At 41.6% G+C, this 25,885-nt stretch overlaps 1 protein-coding gene across 1 annotated transcript; it reads right to left on the reverse strand.

Annotated features, from left to right (window-relative positions):
- Positions 1 to 3,793: 3,793 nt before the first annotated feature.
- MTPAP (mitochondrial poly(A) polymerase) lies at positions 3,794 to 19,275 on the reverse strand. The gene is made up of 9 exons (XM_059818766.1): positions 19,107 to 19,275; positions 16,487 to 16,659; positions 15,691 to 15,924; positions 15,131 to 15,355; positions 10,332 to 10,543; positions 7,939 to 8,165; positions 6,625 to 6,717; positions 6,451 to 6,524; positions 3,794 to 4,682 (listed from the first exon to the last, which is right to left on the reverse strand). The coding sequence occupies exons 1-9, from the start codon at positions 19,273 to 19,275 to the stop codon at positions 4,344 to 4,346; spliced, it is 1,746 nt and encodes a 581-aa protein (XP_059674749.1). The 3' UTR covers positions 3,794 to 4,343.
- Positions 19,276 to 25,885: the final 6,610 nt, after the last annotated feature.

Raw genomic sequence — 25,885 nt, forward strand, 5'->3', positions numbered from 1 at the left:
TGGACCCAGAAGAAACAGCATCAGCAACGTGCCAAATCCAAGCTGACGAGCTCTGCTGGGCAGCAGCATCCTCTTCCGCACCTGCATGAGTGTCTCCACATGGTCTTACGTGCTTCTCTGCAGATGCAGCAGCACAGCTGAGGCTCGCTCAGATGTTTCCATCATGCCCCCCTGCAGAGGTGCAAATGTATTTTCTGCTGCTTTTCTGTCATGCCAATCTGGTCCTCACAACCTCTTCTTTTCCTGCAGATCCGTTTAGAAATTAATTTTTAGGCAGGATTTGAATGTCAAGGGGACTTTGTAAGCTGGATAAAAGCAGTGTCCATATAAAGGCTTTCAGCTAGGAACAACAAGAGAGGACAATTATAACCAAGGTAAGTGAGGCAGCAGTGGACATGGATTGAGAGCAAAGTATGCAGGGTGACGGGAACAAGAGAGACCTCAAGAACAGTAAAAAAGGATGAACAGATACCCACCTTAAATGTACAGAAACAAACGTGTAGCAGTGTAGGGGAACAAGCAGGAGGAACTAAAGCTCCTCGGACTGGTACTACAGCACTGTTGGAATAACAGCTATGGTGGGAGAGCTCACATGTGGTGGGAGCACTGTGATGGATGGATACAAGCTTCTCAGAAAAGACAGGGAAGGAAGAAGGGAAGACTGGGGGGTCTTTACATGAAGGAGCAGCTTGAACATTTGTGATGGATGGCAGTACGAGTGACAAGCATGTGGCAGTGTATTACAGACCAGCCCATCAGGGTGATGAGGACAGTCAAGCACTGGAAAGGTTGTCCAGAGAAGTTGTGCAGTCTCCATCCTTTGAGATTTTCAAGGCCTTACTAGATAAAGCCCTGAGGAGCCTGGCCTAATCTCACAGCTGACCCTGCTTGAGGAGGAGGCTGGACTAGGTCCAGAGGTCTCTCCCAACCTGAATTATACTGTGATCCAAAGTCTAAAGGACAGAATCTCAGTCAGGAACTGTAGTTTTGAAGCTGAGGCAGAAGAATAGAGTATCTGCTACCAGCCAAGAAGTCTCAGTTTTGTGACTGTGTCTTAGCTATGAGCATCACACGCAGACGCTCACCCAGCAGCTAACTGTAGACCAAGGCTGCAGATTCCCAGGAAGCTATAGAGGAATGATGGAGCAGTGGCAGTTGTAGAACCCATTCCTGCAACTGTTGTGACCATCAAACATTTGGGGGTGGGGGGGTGGGTGGGAATCCCTGGCAACAAATGTTAACTTGAAGTTAAAGTCCCAAAGAACATTTTCTCAGGGCAAGGAACTGCTAAACGTTTTCAATTTCCCTAACCAGTTAAGAGCCAGGGAATGTGAGACTCCACTAAAAGTATTTCCAGCAAAGGGAAGGGGCAGAGGGGCAAAAATGTGTTTAACGTACTGATGTTCCTTACATGTGCCCTCCCCCCCAGTCCTACCCCACAATATAGCATATCAGTGCCAAGTTTGAGAACTAAAACTTACTGCCTCACTCTCACTGAGACATTGTTTACATGTTTTTTCAATCATATGAACAAGCTCTCAAAGCCAGATTGTCACCATAGTCCTTTCCTGACAAATATCCAACCCTTGTTTTTACTGACAGAAGCATATTGATTGTTTCTAACCATCTTCAACGTGAAAGATGAAATTATAATCACACTCATGAAAGATGAAATTATAATCACACCATCTCTCTTGATTTGCTGAATACACTCCCTCAAATCTTGGTCCTCCTCTTTTCTGTCTGGTTCTCTTCCCACAGGTGGCTTCAGTTTCACCAGTGTCACACAGCTTTTCTCCCAGACACAGCTCATGCTCGAGGGAAGCTTACGGTCAGTTCTCCCTCCCCAGCTAGCAGCCTCCTCTGTGAAAGCTGCCAGTTGGGCTTACTTATATCATCGATGATAGCTGCTCCTCAAAGTCTCTAGGCTTCGCTCAGCAGCTGGCCTCCAGCTCCCTGGACTTGCAGACATCTGAAACAATCACCTGTGCATTTCCATTGCTGCAACGCTGCTTTTGGCTTCTTTCTTTTCAGAAATTGGCCTGCAGCCATGACAAGGGTTCAGAACTATTCTCAAAAGGGACAGGCAAGCGATGCTGAAAGGCGCTGCATGTACAGCAAAAGTTTACAAAGTTTATTGGTATTTGACTACCAGTGTCCTGTGTCTATATGCCAAAATTCTTATAAAATCTTTCCTATGTATGTCACAGTGAACCACTGTGAATATAATGCAAGTAGGTATACACTGCCACAGTTCTGCTGTATGCTTCTGTCCCTGATAAGCCATTTTCTTATTACTGCACTGCAGTATTACCTATTTTGTTTAGCTGGAAAAAAGAAAATTCACAAGTACTTGAGTACTGCCCTAATCTTCAAAAAGCTTCAAAGCATATTGCTGGGCAAACAGCAGAAAATGTACCTCTAGGTTCTGTAAAGATTAAGGCAGCCACAGACTCCTTACAGCATCAGTGCCAAGCTTACTATCAAAGGCTTTGGGTTAGCATCAATAACAAGTTACAATAAACTTCATACCAGCCTCCAAAAGGAAGTTCACACACTAGCACCAGGATTTAGGTAGAAAACTAAGTTTGAAATTCAAGGCTCAATCTTGAAGAAGTTAATATGAGAATTAATTCCTGTGACCAAGATAATGACTATGTGAGTCATTACTCAAGAAAACATTCATGAATCAGAAATGGACATATGAGTATTATTTTAAACTCATGATAAACTAATATGCAATTGATCTGTAACAGGGTCTTCCTGCACTCAAGGTCTAACCCTTTAGTCTGTCAGCTGCTGGAAAGTACTTTTCCTTGCCCAGTTTTTACAAGTACTTTGGAAGTATGCATTACCGCCCACAGTATTTCCAACAAATAATACCTCAGCGAAAAGAGAAAACACACTTTTTAACTGTTCAGACTACACCATTAGAAAGAAAGTCTCCACAAAATCATATACCACTGCAACATTAAAGCATCTAAAAAAATAACTGAAAATGAAACAGTAATCATAAACATCAATGTTGCATTTGTATGATAATCTCTGAGTTACAGTAATTTCTTGTACAGAATTTCTGTTAAGAATAAAGACAACAGTCTGTAGAGTTATCACCGTTGCCATTTAGTTTTAATGCACGAGCAGCTCTCAAACTGGACAGATAGAATACTCACAAATGTACCTGGAAAATCTGACATTTGCCTGCCCTCCATTTCCCTGCCCTCCATTTCCCTTTCTGACTTCCTTCCCTCCCCTCTCCCCCTTCCTCTGAAAACACTTTCTTTCGTGGCAGATGGACAGAGAACTCAATGCTTTAAGACAATGAGAAGCGTTGACTCAGTGGCCCAGCTGATCTGGAAGGGGGACAGTCACCATTCTGCTGAGTATCTGAAAAACAAGGCAAGACTGGGAACAGGACTCCAGCATAATATATGGTTCTCTATGGATCTCTGCAAGGGACAGATCCCTCTGCAACAGACAGTTAGAAGGCGGCTTTGGTGTCGCCTAGTAAGCAGCAACTTTGAGGAGAGTGAGGAGGCAAGAAGGGCATGCGAAAGCCCCTGCCTGAACCTGAAATACAGGTTTAAAGTGAAGTTGAAGGCAAAATGAGAAAAATGAGTGTATATACATACAAGTGTGGGTGGGAACCAGTCCTATGGGTACAGAAAACAAAAGAGTTGACTGAAGAAATTTGAGATCAGGTGGGAAACACAAGAGCAAAACCACTTTTCCAACACAAAATAGTTACACTACCTTTGGAGAGCAATGCTTTACGAAACTGCAAACCCTACTATCTAATTCCATTATCTTTATTTTGTCTTGGCACTATCTACATGAATGGAAAACAATTGCAAAAATAGATACATGCATTTTGGTTTTACTGGCTTCCAGGACATGACTGGAATGGAAGCAATGGTTCTAACATTCATCTTCTTTTAAACTGTGGTTTCATGGAAAGGTGGTTGTTTCTTGAGCTTTTAGTTAGCCTATCATTTGTATGTTAGCCAACAGAATTCCAAAAGGCTTTTTCCCATGCTGCTCCTGTCAGTCTTTTTCATTTTTTTTAAAGAGTTGCCCAACAGAAGGCTACTTCCAAAATGTATCTGTAAAACTTGCATTTGAATGCTCTTGATTCATAAAACAGATGGAAAAGTGAAGAGTAAGGAGGAGAAAAATATACAGAAATAAAGCAGACCTGTACAAAAAGCATCATGATGGAAAACAGAGGTCATTTGACTCTCCATTTCACCATACCAGAAATATTAAAAGTAATGTTCTTCAGACTATATGTCACATTCAATTCCTAAAACAGAATATCAGCTACCGTGTTTCTGTGCTGAAAGTCACTTTCCCACTGCTTTTTGTAGACTGTTTGCATTATTTAACTTTAAAGAGTCCAAAAGGCTTCTGATTGTTTCACTTCCTATTCCTTTCATCCTATTCTTCACCTTGCTGGGATTACTTTTTCCAAATGGTATCAGTAGGGCTGCCAGTCCCCAAGGCTCTTTATTGATCACTCGCTGAGTTTTATCTTCCTTCTGTAAAATCCAGGCACTTTCTCTGGCCATAGCTACAAATTTCTCCAGCTGTGGCTGATTAACATTCTTGCTGATATTAAGGTCTTGTTCAAAGGGATTCCAGATATAAAGAGGAGACGACTCAGGTTTATTTACTTCCTTTCCCTGCAGACAGTGTAAAGAAAAAGCCAAAGTTGCATATATATGTTAGAGGCTGAGCAAGTAACAAATCACTTATTACATTAAGAGTAAAAGTATTTTGACCTAGTAGAGAACTTTTGGGGGAAAAAAAAAAAACAAAACCATTATTAATCAAGTTAATTTTCCTGTCAACCTGACTGTCTGACTCCTGTTCTCTGAATCCTCTTAGTGATGGTTTTCCTTGTCACATTCAGCTGACATTTCCTTCAAGGCAGGGAACACACAACTACAGTTTAGCCTGTCTTTTTGGCCACTCTTCCACTTGCTTTTCCACAAACTTCAGAACTCATTCACTGCAACCTCCTACTCTTACCTCCATTTGTGTATGGGTAGCATGAGCATGTCATGTTAACCTGTATAGCCCAGTCTGATAAACTACAAGCACTTAAAACTGTTCAAACCATTCCTCTCACAATGCTCATTAAGAGCTAGTGTAACAAAACAGGATTACTGCCTTGGCTGAAATTCCTCCCAGTTCAGTCTGTCTTTTAAGTACAGAACTATTCGGGTCATGGTCCACTTTTGGGCACTTGGTGTAGTACAATATAAGTTGTTGACAACTGTGTAGTTTGCTATTTAAATGCACTTCCATCTCAGTGCTTATCAGTGCTCCTTAGCTGACCCGCTCCGTATTACAGAACCTCTGCAAGCCTTCCACCGCAAGCTCTAGCAGGAGCCTGCCAGCTAATGCTAGTCCAGGAAGTGTCCACGTACATACTACACACGCTTGCCCCAGGGCCAAAAGGACTGACTAGTTAAACAGAAAAACATCAGCAGCACAGACATCTCCCCTGACTAGCTCAGGCTCCAACATGTGTACATTTTTGCTTGCCTTTTTTAAGGCTTAATGGCAAACAAAAGTTCTCCAGCTTAATGAATCAGTTTCTAGGATCAACGTACAGCAGCAAAAAGAGCTCTTATGCCAGTAATCCACAGTGCCCAAGTAGGAAACAGAACATAAACAAGAGTGTCCACACAGCAACATGGCACTGAAATCCCCATTCTGTAAGCAGCCCAGCAGGAACAGATGCAATTTAAGTTAGTTACATTTATATATATATTTCTATTATACTTGCACACACACACATATATCAATAAATAGCATGACTTAAACGTACAAAGTAAACCAAAGTGATAGTCCAGACCTCTTGGCAAGCACAGAATGATCGGGTTATCTGTCATGCTTACCGAGTTGTAAGTACGCTTACTGTAGGCTGATACAAACTGCAGTAGGAAACTCAAGTGCCAAAAGCAAAGTTTCAGAACTCAGTTGTAAGTTTTAATGCAGACACTGTTTGGGTCTGGATTCCCAACTTTAAATGCAAAGCCTGTTGGCGTACAGGGTTTGTCATAGACTTTTGCTATGATATACATCATGACATTTTAAAAGTTTTTGTCTCACAGAAGCAACATAGCTTCTACTTTTTAAAACTGCCACTTTTATTACAGGGTTTTCAAGAAAAATCATACAGGCTTAGCATCAGAGTTTGTGCTTTCCAACACCTCCAAGTAATGACACTGTGAATGTTCTTAACGGTGCTGTTAAGTAATTAGGCTCCGAGAGGAAAACTCTCTTCCTTCACAGAAAGGACTCAGTTTCTGGATATAATCAATTTAAATGTACTTTGTATATACAATTAAAAATGACAAATTGTTGCTTAGCATATGTAGCTGGTCAAACGGTAGACAGATAAATTCAATTGATAATGATGAGAGATTAAAATTCATTTACCTTTCGAAGATTTATGGAATTCCTTCTGAAATCAAAGTTTCCAAAATATTCAAAAAAGTCACCCAACAATACATCTGCGGCAAAGAAAAACAACAGCCATCAGTAACATTAAGGAAAAGTTTATTTTCAATATGCTTATATAAAAACTAAAAAAGTGGATGAATATTTACCTACCAAGTGTTTCTGTATTTTTTGTAGGTTTAATCTTGCTTAAATCACTAACAAATGAGCAATCATATCCTCCAATTACGTGCTTGTCATTTTCATCTGAAACAAAAATGGCAGGCATATTTTGAATTGATAAACAATAAATGCCATTGTATTTAATAAAATTCAGGTAACAGACATGACTGAATTCAATGAATGCTATTATATAAAGTGAATCAATTTAGGAGTTCACAAGTGAACTTTTAGGTTAAGAGTTAACTTAAGTGGTTAAAGATTTAAAACAAAAAAGTCTATGAACAGGCAAAGGAAAATGAGTAAATGGCATATTTTCAAAAGCCTACAGGAATAAGGTATATGACATCTTTGTATCTCTGAAGTTACTTCTTTTAAGTAACAAACCTAATATCTCTGCATACAAAGCTTTATTATACACAAACAGCACAAATCTCTGAGGTTAATACCTATGTGAGGATTTAAAAAAAAAAAAAAAAAAAATCAAACCCAAAAAGCGTCCACCTTTTTTTTCTGAAAAACTTAAAAAGAATTAGGAATATTGTTCTAAAATTTCAGGACAGGTGTTTTATGTACAGAAATTCTATAGAATTCTGATGGAAATGCTTAAACTGATTTTAAAGCAACTGAACACAGACCTTTTTCTCCAGTCAAAGCACTCAAAGCTTCCAAGGGAGCATGTCAATAAGCAGAAGGCATCAGTGAGGAGTCAAGAACTTGGGGTGTCATTCTCTATGCTTTCACTAGATTTACTGAAGATAATACACCCTGAAAGCTATGTATGAAACAGCCAGAACAGCTTGCTTGTGAAGATACAAGAATTATTTGCAGATGGCCTGAACAATCTCAAGGATATTACAAATTGTGAGGAAAAAATATAGCCTTTCTTTTAAACATTTGGTATCTATAAAACAATACACATCACATCAATCTGCACAAAATCCTTAATAACTGCAGAGACATTTGAGACCCTACAAGTCTTCTAAAAAACAAAATACAAAATACACAAAAAACAGCCAGCATGGGAGCATTGAGCAAGTAAGACTTTTAATTATCTCAGGTATAGAACAAGCCTAACCCCTCTAAATAGAATTTAGTATTGTATTGAAAATTGATTTATTTTCCCTTTAAAAATGCATTATTTTCACCAAAAAATACAAGTAAAACTTGTATATTCCCTCAATCTTAAAGTACACATAATATGCATTAGTATTTGAGAGCATAAAGAAGTTGCTTGGGTTTATTCATCACTTTAGAGAGAAAAAATGTGAAAGTCACTTCAATAAACACAGAAACAGCTGTCCTTACCTGCCAGGTTTTTAAGTTCGTCTAGTGTTGGAATGATAGGTGGTGACCTCTTTTGCAGAAAAAACATGATCATCATGGTTAGAGAGAAGTTTGTAATCCAGGTACCAGGAACACTATTTGTAAGTCCATGAACACGGGCCCAACATCGTACAGTGAACACTAGCGCTCTTACACGGGAATCAAGACAGCCATAGATATACAAGAGTTCTGAACTTTTTATAGCAATGCTGAAGAAGAAATGAAAAGTAAGAGACATGTAAATAATGAGAGAATTGTGAAGTACCAGATGAAGTGTTTGTTGTTCAGCCCTAGAGCATCAGTTACAATGGAAGAGGGTATCCATTAAAAAGAACATTTACAGAATCACAGAATCACAGAATCACTAAGGTTGGAAAAGACCTGTAAGATCATCAAGTCCAACCACCAACTAACACCACCATGCCCATTAAACCGTGTCCCACAATGCCTCGTCCACACGTTCCTTGAACATCTCCAGTGAGGGTGACTCCACCACTTCCCTGGGCAGCTTATTCCAGTGTCTCACCACTCTCTCAGTATTTAACTTTTATCCATTTAAAAAAATAGAATAGAATGCCTGAAGTTGTCCAGGATTAAATACCTGGTAGTTTTTCATAGTAAGAAGGATACAGTTATAGGTAAATAATAATACTGCATTTGTACTGTTTCCTGTTTCCTTGTTCCACATCACAGTGGGAGGAAAAAAAAAAAAACAACAAATCAAAAAAACACCATCAAGTACTCAGGAGTGAAACTATGCAGAATCAAGGTGAAAAAAATAATTTAGCCACAATTGCCTTTGAGGTACATTAGATAGTGTCTCTATCCTAATATATAATGAAGTACAACTGGAACTTCTTTTACAACTTTAATCTAAAAAGTAGTAAAATAATGCACTGAAAAATACGTGAAGTGCAGAGACACAGTGAAACCTGGTAATTTTCAAATGACTAATGTTTGGTCCTACTGAAAAAACAACTATTCTGGAAGGATAAAGGTTTTCAGACGGATCAGTTTTTGATCTGCTTCATCATATGGTCATACAAACATTCGTGTGATGTATAAATGGGAGGGCAAGAAAAATCAGAAGAAAAAATGGAAGCATGATGCGAGAGCAAAACTTACGCTGGGGTCAGTTTTAGTCTAAAGTCCTTGTTGAACTACAGCTGCAGGACTTTTTACTCTCAATCTTGCACTGAATTCTTCTAAAAATCCACCATGGCATTTTGGGGAAGTTTACCATGTCAAAGTTTTGTAACACCTAGACTTCTAGAATTTCAGCTGTGAAGTGCTCCTTGTGTCCACAGAGGTTTTTTATTACTCCGAATGATAACAAGACAATACACACAGTCCCAACCAGCCAAACCATCGGCAGAGAATTACAAGGAAGTTTTCACAGAACTGCATGCTGACTTTCACTGCGGCTGCATATATTAAAGTAATTTTATTGTTAAGGCAGTACGGAGCAAATGTCTTACACCTCCTGCATATTCTGAAACAGAACTTTGGGTAATTAAAAAAATTCAGTCTAGTATCTGATTATATCTGATGTAGATAAATCACAAAATCTGCACTGCAAGTCGTATCAAAAGTATTCTGAAAGATAATCACTCATATTTTACTATTCCCTAACAACAATGAAAAGGGTTAGTAACTCATTTTTGATTATGTACCCTTACGCCAGGGCTACGGATGGATACTGGATTAAGGCGGGTATTTCTTAATAAAATAAGTGGCAGCAAAACAAATTATATGCTTTACTATCAACCAAATGAGAGCAAGCTGGAAGAGGAAAAATAGATGCAAACAGAGGTATTCCTAAGAAGCTTGCTCCCTCTATTGGGGACTGCTGTGAAAGGTCCTAAATGACAGTAACAATTCAGACTCTGTTTTCTGATGCAGTGAGTTAATTCAGCATACAAGATACCTTGCTAGCAAACAAGTATATGCAGGCCCTTAAGAAGAAAAAAGGAACACCAAAATAACTAGAAGCCCAATCACTGAAAATTAACACAATAGAGCTGCTTAATCTGAAAAGCAATCAAAAGAAGGCTGTGCATATACCCATATACATGAAGGGAAGTAATGACTAATGAGCATTGCCTTCTTTCAATTTCTTATAAGCCAACCTTATTGTATAGAGTGGCTTTCAAGTCTTCAGTTTCAGCTAGCAAGTATTTCCTATGCTGGAGAATGATATCTTAAACACATTAAAACCTAATTTCTAGAAGTCAAAAATATCCTTTTCACTTTCAGAGCCAACATTCACATTTGTTAAGAACACAGAAAGCAGTAGACTAAACAGTTTTCGTTACAGGTTTTCAGAACGTAGGTACGTTAGTATTCTTCCTAAACTTTTTAAAACCAGGTCTCACCTGTTGCTCACTGACAGATCACACTGGAATCCTGTTGGTTGATGGGAAAATTTCACCAGTGGGCAGCGAGCATTGAGTATCTTCTGTATGCTCACACATCCAGGACCAAAATTATCAAGGCAATCACCAATCACAGAAAGAATTTTCTGAGTTGCTAATCTTTCAGACGGTAATCTTTTCATCTGATATTCCATTTCAAAGGGACCTTTTTTCTAACACAGAATTTTTAAAGTAAACTGTTAGTTCTGGAACCAAAGAGACATTTAAGAATACTTCTGAAAGACTACAACAATTTGCAAAGGAGTTTGTACAATTAGAGATTGAAAGACAAGAATTGTTCAAAGCAGCCCACAGAACTTAAAAAAGGTAAAAACATATTGCTTTCTCTTTTATATTCTTTTTCAGTGATTCAATTTTTCCAGGTTAATACTGATCAACTTACTGTACAGTTACTTGTTCAGATGAGGGTATAATACTACTACATCTCACTATTGCCTAAAACAAGTAATTCTGGAATTCTCAAGAGAGTATATATGCTCTGACTGAAAAGAGGAACATACAATTAAAGAGGGGCAAAATACAACCAAACCACCATTAATTTCAAACCATCAGTAATTCCATTTCAAATCCTCAAACAATGTGTTATTAGTGAATCGAGTAGCAGTGTAAAGGAAAATGTCTTTTTCATTTAAAAAATCTAAAAACTTTTACCATGCAAATTACTTAATCCTTCAAAAATGAAGATAAGCTTCTGTAAAACTTAAAATAATCACATCAAATACAGTTTTTCTGACAAATAAAAAAAACCCATGGGGATGTATTCTGACAACATCAGACATGAATTTTCCTATAGGTCTTTGTATTTTGAATTGTCATATTTGTAGTTCATACCTCAATGAAATAACTTCATACCGATGAAATCTCTGTTCTCTTTATAATCTTTCTAAGTTTTTAAGCCTCAGCTAATTTTGCTTCCTAATCCAATACTTGACACTGACTTATCCTCCCTCTTGGAACGTGTCAAGGGTGAACGTATACTATACAAACAGCATTACACCGTGACCTAACTAGTCTTCTGAGACAAAAACAGAGGAGGTTACTTTTGTTGTCACCCCATTAGTGCAAAGAAAACATGCACTCACAGACAGGTAAAACAATTCAGAAGTTACGGACCTTGCAACCTTTCACACAAAGGTGCTGAATTTCTGAGTTGCTCTGGCAATCACTGAGGTGACTGTTCTGCTCTCCTCTTGCCAACCATTCTCCAGCCAGCACCTGTGTTCAAACATACCAGGACAGAGGCCCCTAATCCCATTTGGCTGTGTAACTGCATGCTACAGCAGGGCTGGCTCTAACTGAAAGGAGCCTATAGCTATCAACATTGAGGTAGGTAACAGGAAAGAAAAAGATAGGGACTTGGCCAACATGTAGGTGTGCTGGTGTTCAGACCTTTATGTTTCTGACAAAAATCACAATGTGCCTTCCCAGAGAGCAGCTCAGTATCTCTCAGAAGCTGGATGAAGACTTTTTTTGTAATGATAAAACAGATGCTCCTAATAATTGATAGGACCTTCATATACAGCTTTGGTGCCAGCTGGGGGTAATCAAGTACTGATACACTTGCTCCAACCCTGTGGTTCTCCCTCTATTCTTGCCACGTTGCTCAATATAGCAAATGTAGATAAAGTAAACTACTACTTTGGGGTAAACTGATGTAGTACCCTCAGCAAGAAACGTAACTGTTTTAAGGCAAAAACTGTTACTCTAGAAATATCACATTCACTGATCTCCCAAACTGCCCCCATGTTAAAAATGCCGTATCTGTGGTCAAACACTGTATTGATAATGCACTCTTGGTAAAGGATGCTCCCACTTTTGCTGCTTTTTTAATCCGCAGTCAGTAATCGGTCTGCCGTAAGACTCAAAAAATATTATTTAATGTAAATAGGTGCTGAAATGCCTGGTCCTCCTCCACTGCTGGTACCTCCTGAAAGGCTGCAATAGTGCAGAAGTCAGAAGATACTCCTTCCACTGCTGCTATACCATCTTATAACTAAAGCTAACTCCCCCTGTCTTCACTAGTTCCAAGACAGTCCAACTTATGTATACCAGTAACACAGTTTGCCAAGGAGAATATCATTATCTCTGTAAATCGTATTGCCAACTATATGAGACTTTTGCCTTCCTATGAAGTATTGTTTGTTGCCTATTACAGGAGATATATCCAATATCTTATTTTCCTACTGTACTGGGTTTACATGGCAAGGTTTTGGTAGTGGGGGGGCTGCAGGGGTCGCTTCTGTGAGAAGACACCAGAAGCTGCTCCTCATGTTGGACAGAGCCAGTTGCAGCCGGCTCCAAGACAGACCTGCTGCTGGCCAAAGCTGAGCCCATCAGCAATGCTTGTGGCACCTCTGTGATAACATATTTAAGAAAGGGTAAAAAATGCTGTGCAGCAGCTGGGGGAGAGAAGCGGGGAAAAACGTCAGAGAAACAACCCTGCAGATACCAAGGTCAGTGAAGAAGGAGGGGGAGGAGGTGCTCCACGCACCGGAGCAGAGATTCCCTAGAAGAAGATGGTGATGCATGTTGTCCTGCAGCCCATGGAGGTCCACAGCGGAGCAGATATCCACCCTGCAGCCCATGGAGAGACCCACGCCAGAACAGTCGCATATGCCCTGAAGGAAGCTGCAGCCTGTGGAGAGCCCGTGCAGGAACAGGCTCCTGGCAGGAGCTGCAGGCCGTGGAGAGAAGCCCATGCAAGAGCAGGTTTTCTGGCAGGACCTGTGACCCCATGGGGAACCATGCTGGAGCGGTCCGTTCTTGAAGGATTGTACCCTGTGGGAAGGACCCAGGCTGGAGCAGTTCTTGAAGAGCTGCAGCACCCCTGTAGTAGTAAGTCTGTCAACAGTCCACAAGTAATCACAACTGCTAGCAACTCTGTCCATCATCGAATAACTCTAAAAGTTCACAATAGAACTTCTATTTCTACAGAGGATGAATACTAAAGAAAACAGCTAGTTAAAAAACGTGCTTTGAAAACAGGCATTTTATACTTGAAAGATTTTTCCCTCAAAATTTAAGGGGCAACTTTACTGTTTAAATGTAAAGGGTTTCTAGATTTTAACACTTCCCACACATGCATGATGATCCTACTTTTCAGGTGACATAGTTGCTTTCATTGTGTTTGATCACTGCAATAATACTGAGGGATATTTTTTTAAAAATAAAGTACATGGCAATACACAAATTGCACATTAAAGCTGAGCGAATTTTTAATCCTCAAAAGCTTAAGTCAATTTTTTTTTTTTGTTAAGGAAAACAAAGCTAGTTTTCCCCAAACTATCTGTCACCATACAAATAAAAAGAAAAGTTTTCAAAAGGCCAGAATCACTTACTTAATTACCCATTCAGAATCCATGAAGAATCCCAGCTTCTCCATGGGGCACTTCTGATCCAGCTTTCCCTTCCCTTCTTCCTATCCTGATTCTCATCTCTCTTTCATATTTCATTCTCCAATCCAAAAGGACATTTACACTGTCCACAGTCAAAAAACAGCAGCAAGAGCAGCAGCCTTCCAAAAATGCCTTGTCTAGTCCTTACCCATTCTTTATGTCTACACATACAAGGACTGAGACACAATCTACTCTAAATAACCATCATGATTTGAAGCTGCCCAAATCCCAACACTAAACATGTGAACTTGGTTACATAGTGAAGATTTCCGAATCATAGTATGGGTTAAGACATGACTAAGATGAAATTTAGTATATGCACTGAAAAAGGCAATACTGTTCATTGATTATTGCTTCCTGGAAGTCTTGTAATCCTCCAGCTTCTCGAGGTATTGATGCAAATTCTGTACTTTGGTCAGCAAATTCAAGTGCGTGTATTTCAGTTTCAAGCCTCTACGCTTGCTTAGTAATCACCACTTGTCTTGGTGCTCACTGTTATATTATCAATGAGGTATTCAAATAATTATGAAGTATCTTATGAAAGTCTGACAACTGAAATACCTGCATAATTGATATGGCTCAGTTCCTTTTTTGCTCCTGGGTCCCGGTCCCTAAAACATCTACAGTTCACATATACCAGCTTACCCTCAGGTTCCTTTCAGGAGTAAGCCAACTAATTCCCTTCACAATGAAAATCAAGTGCTGTTAACATGGTAATCTTCTCTGGACAGACACCAAACATGAACATGTGTGCCTCCTGCAACTATTCACCAAAACTATGCCAGGAGGTCTTAAACTTCCATACCTCCACACACTCTTATGTACATAATTCAGTAACTTTTCTATAGCATGAAGTCAGCTCTTTAAACAAAGGAAAAGAACCGGACAACCCTCTGAAAATGCACATGTACACACACATGCACAAAATTATTATGCTTCAGAACACGGGGGACCCTAAAAATCAAAGCCAAGCTTTTAAAAAGCATGGATGAAGCCCAGCAGCTCCAGAGAAGAAAACCCAAGAGCAGGATGCGAAAGTATGACATTGCTGAATCCATTTCAGAGGATGAGGGGTTATTTTCCACAGTGAAATTCACCTTGACAGTACAAAGTCCACGTAAACACCGAATAATTTTCTTCCTATTGCAAGGAAGATCTCTTTCATGTCACATCCAGCTTTTGAAAGCCTTCAAGTCCAAACATTCAAGTAAACTTGTTCACAGTCTATAGTATGAACTCATGTAAAACCTAAGTATAAATAAACTGATTCCTGTGTGTGAAACAGCAAATGAGTTGCTCTGTTGAAGAAATCCAACAGATTGAAGATACACAGCATAATCTTACCATTTTTGTAGCATGCTTTTGTATATCATGGAAGTCCAGAAACATGTCCACATCACATCCCAATTTGCCAAAGGTGTTGACTGAAGAGCCAAATGGCTTTACCGTGCTGTCTGGAAAATATGCACGTGCGAAATCCCGAACCAGAGAACAGGCCAGAAATCGGAGCTTGATATTTTCTTCTGTAAGCTGATACTCGTTCAGTAGAATGTACATCTGACTGCTTAACTAGTTAAGAAAATGAACATTGTAAAAATACAATGACCCATCTTCTATCTGTTAACACATATTTCATCTACTTAATATCATTGCAATTAAAATATATTTTTTTTAAATCTCAAACTGGTTTATTTCATAGGGAAAAAATGATTTTGACAATTGAAATGACTAATTTTGTCTATTTGTTTCACTGTAGGAGAACCATTCACACAAAATTCTAATGGGGGTTACTTTTTTTATTTTAATAGCAATAAATTGCTTTATAAGTTGCAAATGACCACTTGCAAATCTGAAATAGACATGGTTCATTTTTAACTGAGAGAGATCTAGAAACCTATACTTACATTCTCAGCATGACAAAGCTTTTGAATAAGCTCTTTCACTGGAATGTGAGACTGAGGAGAGAGGTGAACTGGTGTCTCTTCAGCAGCTTGACTCACTGGGTTTTTCAGCATGAAAGTAAAAAGTCTAGATTTAAATGGGACAACGTGATGCTCTGCAGCACTTGGGATTCCAATAGCATCCTGTAATGAGGTTATACTGTCCTTTTCAGAAAATTCTATTAAAGCATGGATACCCTAAAACATTAAGAATGGAAATAGACAGGGTTAGATGAACGCATACAAGCCTTGAACTGATTGTACTGGTATTATTCAGATGTTCCTGGGAGTAGTGAGACAGTTTAATACAACAGTCCTGAAGCTGAATGCTAGGTTCTGTACCTCAACAATTTTTAGACACTTTTTCACAACAGGTCAAAAATATTTAAGATATGTTATTCTTGGCAGCAAGCACTAAACATAAAAGTTCTAAAATCTATTTATCTTCACAACTGTAATGCTCAAGAAGCACACAAAAAAAGTAAGCTCTACTGTTAGAACAACGAACAGTGCTACGTAGAAGTTTCAAAGATTAAGTGCAAAACAAGCTGCTACCTACCCCTCAGAGAAGGCGTCGCTTAGCTGACTTATGAATACAAACCTGTTGCTCAGCAACTTATAAACATTAACAAAGATAAAAACTAATTTAATGTATTAATTGTATATAATTTGTTTAATTTACATGTATGAGGCCTTGACCAAATGCTAGTATTTCTTTTTGTCTAAGTCTAGATTTTAGTTTACATTGTTAATTACTTACACGATTTTCAAAAAAGAAGTGACTGTTAATCTTTCCATGACTGGATAAATACTGCAATAATTTTTTTTCATTAAGTTTTGGCGGGCACTTAATTAAAATAGTCCGTTCTGCTTGCTCCGATCGTTCTGTTTGAACCTCAGTGAATGTCTTCTTTCTGATATTGACTTCAGCATCTGTGAGAAGAAACAAGCATCAACATTTTTCTATATAAACAAAAAGATTTAAAACTTATTTTAGTACACTTACTCTCCTCCTTTGGGATGGAACAACTGAACAAAGGTTTGCCCTGGCTCTCTAAAAGGGTCACAGCAAAACAGAAAGCAATCAAGAACGAATGAAAGACACAAACATAAGCGTATTTCTTCCACAAATGCATACATTTGTAAGAATAAGGAATAGGAAATGTAGGAAGAAAACAATACTAACTTCCCTTCATGCTGCAGGAAGCTTGATGATACATGGAATCTTTGCTCTTCTTTGATATGCTGTTCACCATCAAAAAAACTCATCACACACAGTTGGACTCTACATACAAGTCTGGAAATACCAGCTAGGGTATGAGGCAAAGCTAGACCTTTGGCAAGCTGTACAGAAAAGATAATCTCTCTCAGTTACCACAAAACCAGCACTTTTACCTTCGGAACAATTCAACACTTGCTTATTTTTACAGCTCATCACCTTCTTTTACAGTAAACTCCTACTCAAAATTGTCATTTAATACTATACTTTCATCTACTCTACTACAATAAACCCACAGATCAGTCATATCTCACCACACTACTGGCAATCTGTATTGCTGCTGACAGCCTACAGAATCAACATGGAAATGAGACATGCTGGAACATCCAGAAACACAGAAACTTTTTCCTTGATTGCAGACAGGCAAAGGGGCCCCATCTCAGATTTGAAATCATGATGACTTCCCTGCATAACTCTCAATCTTATCCATTGATCACATGACATTACCAGAGCCTGTGAAACTGCTACCTGATAATGTTGCCAGTAATTCAGACTGAGAAGCTCGAGAACACACAGTTATTTCCCTGCAGCTACTATCTGCTACAGATTCAATGGAGAGCTCTTTATTCTATGCTTTTGATTTTCAGGAACCCACAGGATATTGTGGCCTCAAGAAAATCTTAACTATCATCTCACGACACTTGTTAGTATTTGTTATTGTTTTAAAAAAATCTTTTATTTTACAAGTTTATTGAGCTCTCACAATTTACAAGCCTCTTATTGAGGTTTGTAAAAAATAAATACCCAAAGTAGTGTTTCAATACCTTAGTTTTATATAGCATTTTTCATCAGATGACCAAAGCAGCACTTTATGAAGATGATAAATATCCTATTTGACATGGGGGCAGAGCAGTATGAAGTGACTGAGATGCAGAAAGGACAAGTCCCATGGATGAGTGACACAATCAGGAGATGAGCCCACATCTTCTCACTCCAACAGCTCTCTGCATTAGGCCAGAGCGGCTATGTGATTCTTGCCTGATTTACTACCTGTACATGCTAGTTACTATAGCAGAAGATGTGCTTTGACATCTCTTCCTGGCTTTGCTGCCATTTGCACAGTCCGAGCACAGCACAGATGCAGATGATCACATCCAAATGTTGGTTGTAAGCATTTTAAATGCATGAGAGGCAGTCCACTTTGCTTTCTTCCCCTGTTCCATACAACATTTCCAGTTAGTGCCAGAGTTTCGCAATCATTTTAAACAGGTACACACCAGCACTGCTGCTGGAAGAAACAGCCCCACCCTCCACATGATGTTCATACATATTCTAATGCTGCCCTCTGCACGCTGATGCTAATGCAAGCATTCACGTAGTCATGCAGCAAACCAGATGAAACTAATGATCAAATTTATATACCAAAACAAAAATGATTAACTGAAATCTAGAATTGTTCCTTAATCCAATTTGCAGCACATTTGTTAGTATAAGAATATGAACAGCAAAAGACTGTTGGTTTTGTGAAACTGTAATAATACAGCCTGATCTTCTCCTCTCCTTAAAAAAAGGTTGCTACTTAATGTTTTTCAAGCTCTAAAACACGAGCAGAAGCACAGGCCTCAGGCTCACAAATGCATTAACTGGAAGTTACACTGTACACCCAAGTAACAGCACATCAACAGTGGACAGTCCTCACTAGTTCTTGGCTTGTACTAAAGACACAGCATCAATCAAACGTTTTCTATGTCTTTTTAAGGGGGTGTCTCAGGATAACCACTGTCACTTCATTTACCTCTAGCAGGTATCTACATTTAATAAGGCAAGCCCTAGACAAACGATAGCGGATTCTGGGCTCCTGGACTGCACCCTGGCGCTACGGCCGGGAAAGCACAGGCCGACCTCGCTGCCGCCGGCACGGCCCCCGGCAGGGGCTCGCCGGGGCCCGAGGAGCACATAACGCCCGGGACGCCTCTCCCGGAGCCGAACCGCCCGCCGCAAACACGACAGGCGGCCACTCCACTCCCCACGCCCTCCCCTGATCTCATCGTCCCCCGGGAGAAACAGCCGTGCCGTGCCGTCCCGTCCCGTCCCAGTCCCACACGGCAGGCAGGCCCTGAGGGGAACGCGGCGCGGCGCGGCCCGGCCCGGCCACCCCTACCTTCACCCGCCTCCTCGGCGCCAGCTGCCTGCGGCGCCCTCTGCACCGCGGCGCCGGAGGAGCCGAGGCGGGCCTGCCCGCGGCCCGCGCAGCCGGCAGCCGCCGGGCCGGGGAGGCGCAGGCGGCCCCGCAGCAGGGACAGCGCCCGCCCGCCCGCGCGGTGCGCCATTATCGGGCAACGCCGCGCCGGCAGCAGCTTTTGCGCAGGCGCTGTCCGTCGCGTTGGACGGCAGCCGGCGAGGCTCAGCCTCCTCCGTCTGGCGCGGAGCGGCTCCAGGTGCACCGGCCCGCCCCTGGGTTACGGGCACGACGTTTACCGGGCCGGGAAGGGCTATTGGTGCCGCCGAGGCGTCTGAGAGCAGGCAGCTGCCAGCTCTGGCATGAGGGAGCAAACCTAACCGGCCAGCCCAGGCCCGGCCCAAGGCGTGTGGGTGCAGGCAGCCGTCTGTTCTGGCCGGAGGGAGCAAACCAAGCTGCCCAGGCCAAGCCAGGCCCAAGACGTGTGGGTGCGGGCAGCGGCCTGTTCCAGGCAGGGAGAATAAACTGAGCTACCTAGGCCAGGCCCAGGACGTGTGGGTGCAGGCAGCTGCCTGCCTGGCATGAGGAAGCACACAGTGGCCTGGGCCTCTTGCATGCCAGGCTGCTGGGGCCTGCGGTCACCCCTTGCACGAGCCCCACCAGCCAAGGGCAGGAGGGTAAAGTTGGGCGTGGAGGTGAACCTGACGGGGAAATAAAACCTTTGTCTAGTCCCATGCCAGGGATGCAAAAGCGGGGTTACTGTAGAGACAGCAGTATGCGTGTTCTGCAGGGGCCAGAAAGGCAGTGGTTGGGGCGCAGAGCTGCAGGGCACCCAGGAAGTTGTCATTGGCCTGCTATATGGTTCCCTGGATGTGGAATGGAGAAGGCGTTGTTTTCTTTAGTATTTAAAAACTGTCATTTATGTAGAACTTGTGGGGACATCCATAGTGTATGTTAGGGGCCATGTGACTACTTCGTGTGTTAGCAGGTCTTCACTGCTGAGCTACTACACTTGTGGTAGCTTCTGGGTAAGTCAGGGTCTGTAAGTAATTGCTATAACCTTATTATCTTTTTTTTTTTGTATCCCAGGATGATCCAGAAGACAGATAGTAAATTGCTTTTAAAATACTGCATTTCAATTTATATCCTATGTACGCATGCCATGGAGCAGAAACCTGTGTTTCCTTCATCTCTCCATGGTAAGTACGCAAGTTTCCTCTGGAATTCTATGACTTGTCCTTCCCAAATTCATTGATGTGGAGAGAGAGAAGCTCCTCCTCTTTTTCCCTTTGAAGCTGGTCTAAAAAAGGAAAATGGTTTCATTAAAATTAATTGTGCATTTAGGAAAACTAATAACCCAAGCAAGTTCCTGGAAGAGGATACCTAAGGTATCCTAGCATGAGAGCTGCTACATGTTAAGGATGTGTTACTCAGCCTTAACCTCCCACCTTGAAGGTGCTGCCAATTCCACCCTCTCCTAGGCCTGGCCTCTCTCCTTTTTACCTCTCCTGTAGCCTACCTTCTTTCACAATCCCCTTCATTTCCTTCCTCTGTTTTTTCTTCCTTTAATCATCTTCAACTTTCTTGCATTTTTCCACAGACGTTTCTTAGCAAAGACACTCAGTAGTGCAATTGAACAATGTCAAACTCAGCGAAGAAGACACATACTTCTTTATGGAGGTTTGCCAATGTATTTATCATCTGTATATTTTGGAGAAGAAACCATGTGTGAACACAGGTCAACCCTTCTAGCAGCGTTCCACATACTAAATTGTGATGCCGAGGAAACCAACATCAAGTAGTGAGTCTGTCTGAATCCCTGCGCGTTTCAGAATGTCATTTGTGCCACACTTTGGACAATTTTGAACAACATAGGAGAGGTAGCCTTTAAACAAGGTAGTCAGTGTGTCTGGGTAGTATAAACAGAAAAGGAGTTGTATGTACCGTAAATAAACACTGAAGCCTCTGGTTTGTCCTGAAACTTTCTAATGAAAGTTTTGCCATTGACTTCAGTAAACAAATAGTCATTGTAGTGCAGATAATAGACAGAAAATACAGCTCGTGTCTCATGAGATCTGGAGACAGGTTCAACTCATCAACTTCTAGTGCTGCAGCAACTGTTTTTGGTGATCAAGAGGTGCCACCTCTCTCCTTAATCAAAAACTAATTCACTGAAGAGGAGCTATTAGGCAGCACAGTCCTGCAAGAGTTACTGCCTTTTGGATCAGAAATTTTTATCAGCAGTCCTGCCCAGTTTTAGCAATTACCAAACTCACAGCACCGTCTCCCAGAGTATTTCAATCCTACCGCCACTAACGAATCTTTCACATTGTTGTCCTAAATTCCCCCAGAGCTGTAGCTGAAGGCTTATTCAGACAATGCTTGAACTATGTGTAGCGAGCTGCTGGGCTCCCCTCTGGGCGCGCACGCTGCCCACGGGAACGTCAGGGGCGGCAGGAAAGGGGTTCACCGACGCCACCAGCCAGCGACTCGCAGGTGCCATCAGGAAATGCCACCGCCAGGGCCGCGCTGGGGCACGACGAGAGCGTTCGCCGGGGTTACGGCAGAGCCGGAGCCGCGCTTCGCCCCGGCCGCCCCCTGCTCTGCACCCGGGGCAGGGCGGCGCTCGCTCCCGCCTTCCGGGCAACCGAAATAGAGACGTCGGCCGGAGCCGCCCTCGGCGAGGGGCGGGCAGCGCTACCTGCGCCCTTCCCCGCCTCCGGGAGTTTCCCGCGGGACCCGGCGGAGCGGCCCCGGCGCTGGCTGCGTGCGGACGGGCGGCGCGGCCTCTCCCGGCGCCCCGCGGGTAAGCGGGGCCGGGCGGCGGGAGGAGCGGGGCTGGGAGGGGGCTGGGGGCAGCGCGGCCTCCCGGCGGGGGGGCAGCGCGGGGGGAGGCGCCGGGAGAGCCCCGGCGGGACGGGGCTGCGGAGGCGGCTCGGGTCTCTCTCCGCTCGCCCTCCAGCTCGGGCGGCTGGCAGCGGGGGGTGGAGAAGCGGGGGGTTAGAGCCGGGCGGGATCCTGGCTGCCCTCCGCCTCCCGGACAGCATCGCCTTTGCCGCGCGAGTGGTTTGACCTGCAGCACCTGTGCTGTCCCCGGGGGGCTGCAGGGCGGGGGGGGGCGCTGGGACACCTCCCTGCCTCAGGTGAACTTGTCGCCACTGTCAGCGCTAGGAGGTCTTCAGTTTTTATTTTTGACCCAACTGAAAATCTGAAATTACGTAGAAATTGAAATTGATGATATTTCTTGTTTCTTAATAGCAGAACTTTTTTCCAAAGGGATTGTGTTTTTCAAGGTCTGTCGATAACTTTTCTTAAAAGCAAATAAGGACTTTTTTTGTCGCTAGTGGATGGTTACTTGCCACTTAGACCAGAAAATTACTCCCTAAAAGGGGCACAAGAAATCTTTATTATGGCTGTATGATTGTGTTGAGCCAGTCTGTGCAGGTTTTGGTTAGTTTTTCTGTTTGGGGGGTGTTTTTTTGTAATTTTTGTTGTATATTTTGTTTGGTTTTTTGCTTTGTTGATCTGTGACACAAAAAAATCCTGCAGGAGCTCTGAAGTCTGGTATCCAGTTACTCTTATTTTTAATATGGTGGATATAAGGATGCTCTCAAGCAGCACGCTTCTCAGAAAAAGGGGTTTAAGGAAAAGCTACTTGTGATAAATAGAGAAATAAACCTTTGGCTTGCAAATTACTCATGTGATGATGTTGAAATAATGGCAGAACTGGAGAAAGAGTCTTGTGCTTCAGCAACCGACTTAAGTGCTTACATTTAGTTTTATTTTTCCGCTGTAGGTAACCAGGTTTTTAACTGAGAACATAAGTAAAACATGCTTAGTGATGCAATTTCTTCATTTAACTGACTTGTATAGAATGATTTAGAACATTACTTAGGTGCCCAGCACAGATACTTGTACAGGATTTTAGGGAAAAAGGGGAGAATGAATTCCCTGTTGGTAACTGGACACCTTTTTTGCCAGTGGTGAAAATATAATATATAAATTGCTGCATAAAAAATCAGCTTTACAGAGTCTAGACACTGCTGTCATTATGTGAACATTTACTGTTTAGAATTTGCTAGATATAGGGAAAAATGAAGGGTCTGCAGCTTTTCTCAAGCACTACAAGCACAGAGGTGAGAATATGCAGGTTATTGTCACTTTTTCTTGTTATTCAGAGCTTTTTGGGTAGTAGTGAAACTGTTGAGAATATTATTAGTATTGTGCTGTAGTTTGGGAACATTTTGAGGAACAGAGCAGAGCTGGCGCTTGTGGAAAGCTGCATTTGGTCTAAACTCTACAGATGTATGAAAACGTTACCTGAATGTGAATTCGTTTAATTGCGGTACGTACTTGTCTCTATCCACAAAAGACTAGAGCATCTGAAGGCTCGTGTTTTTCTTCAGAAAGTCCCTCAGGACTAGTTTCTAACTTGACCTGGCTTTCACATAGAGTCTCTGTTTCTTTTATGACTGGACTGTTTCTTTTCTCCCCACCCCCATTAATTCAGCACCAGAAAAAGCAATGAATAAAAGTTTTGCTGTGGGGAAAACCAGCAATTTCTTTTATAATAGAGAGTAAATAATGTCAGGCTTTGTTAACAGCCTTTAGCTTGGGCATAGAGCACGAAGGTGGGATGCTACAGGTTAGAAAACACCCCTAGCATCTTTTATTTCTTGCGTAGGTTGGAAAAACCTGACATCTCTCAGCACCCCGGATACAAAGTCTGGCTGCTCACCGCTCGAGTAGTGCTAGTGACCACAAGGTTTCCTACCCGGCTGCCCTAATGCTAGGGGTGCTGTCAGGTTGACTTGAGGCTGGGCGACCTGGTATAGAGTGCTGGTGAAAGTTGCTGTGTCCGTCTTGGAGGGACGGTGGAGGTGCGGTGCTGCTCTGCCACCATCACCCCAGGGGTTCAAAAGGGAGCATGTTGCACTGGAGGCACTCCCCTTGCCTTTTCCTATGCTGCATCTGCTGAGCTGTCCTGTCCTGCCTTTTGAACTCGCAGCACGTGGTCTGAGTTTCTTTGCCAAGTCAGCCGCGTCATTTTACTCGGTTTTCTTCAACGTTAGAGCTGACGTAAATACTCTTAACCCATGAGAAATATGTGCCACAAGGCTTCCACGTCCTTGCGGGGAGGGTAAGAAAGATAATGATCATAACCAGAAACTTTACCGGGGTAAACGGCATTGCTTCGTGGCCTCAGGGGACCGAGTCTGCTGCTTGTCCTTGAGATAAATAGGTTGTGCTTGCTGCTTTTCTTTTTTTTTTCAAGTATCTTTTTGTCTGGTTGTTATCTTTTACCCAAAATAGATGGTTGCAGTGGACTATGAAAAAGGGAAATGAGAGCTCTCTAAACAGGGCATGTTCTACTCGGTTCTGCTAGAGGAAAAGGAGATCCTTCTCTTCTTTGGTGTTAGCAAAGAATAAAACTTAGGACCTAATCATGGAAAACTTACTTTTCACTACTACTTGGAAATCTGGATGATCATACAGTAGCTTGATTCTTTTTGAGCTGTCATCTTTTTTTCTTTCTGCAAAAAAATCCCCTGTTATCTCAGCCTTGTGATTACTAGTTGTTCTTTCCATGAAGTCTGTGAAGCAAATGATCATATGAGTATAAACCAGTCCTTCTGCTTCAGCTGGTCTGCCATGGCTTTATTTGTTTTGCTTTTTTTAATAGACTGCTAAAGAACGCTGTGAAATTATCATCAGTGGTAAATAAGGGTTCAAGAAGCATGACGACTTTAGGGATTATACTGAGACGTTTTTGATGGGTTTGTGTGATGTAACCAGGATAAATACAAGGTAAGTGCTCCTAGACATTTATGTGTTGAAAACTATTTGTGTAAGTATTTTAATGACTGACCATGCATGTTTTTAACTTGAATAGAGTAACTCTCTCTGGCTTAAACTAGAAACCTGGGATGGGAAAGGACGACTTGGGATGTTGAATGCAGTTTCTAGTAGTGAAAGTCCACTTCACTACAAAGTCACTTCACTGCAAAATGGCCAAGATTGATCTTAAAAATTTATTGTTAGGGATAGTGAGGGTAGAACAAACTGCTAGAAACTGCTTCAAAAGCTCATTGCTTTTACGATAGCTCCATTTCTGACTTCCTTCTGGAGTTGGTGAAAATTTCAGTTCAAGCCTAGTTCTGGTCAGTTACTTGCAAAAAAGATGGGTTGTGTATCTCAGGTGGTGACTTAACTTGTGCTTTATGCAATGATACTAACAGATGCTTATTACTAGTGGAATGATCTTGCTCCATGACCTTCTCTTCTTTCTGGACACATCACATAAATTGCTCATAAAAACTTGGGGATAAACTAATTGAGTACGTTTATATCTCCCTTTGTCATTCATTTCCAAATAATGAATTCCTTCATTTGTATTGAGGGTGCTCCTTCATTTTTGCATATCCAGCAAAATATAACTAGTTTGTGCTTCCTTACTGTGCCAGTTCCTCTAACCAAAAGCTTTATCAAACTAAATTCCAAGAATGAATGACAGGGGAGGTTCACTAATGACTTCTGAACAAAATTTCACTAGCAAAGATTTTTTTTTCTCCATTTCCTCTTTACCCAGTCTACTAATTATGATTTTCTTCATAATACAAATTAATAATTTTAAATCTAACTGTATAATGATGAGCTGTCTATGTCCCTGTTGACTTCTTTTCATTCTTACTTTGCTAAAACAAATTTAGGTGAAAAGTGTTTTCAGGTTTGCTTGTTTCTTTTTTTTCAGGAGTGGTTTT

Source organism: Gavia stellata, chromosome 6, assembly GCF_030936135.1.
Source record: "Gavia stellata isolate bGavSte3 chromosome 6, bGavSte3.hap2, whole genome shotgun sequence".
In the NCBI taxonomy this organism is placed as follows: domain Eukaryota; kingdom Metazoa; phylum Chordata; class Aves; order Gaviiformes; family Gaviidae; genus Gavia; species Gavia stellata.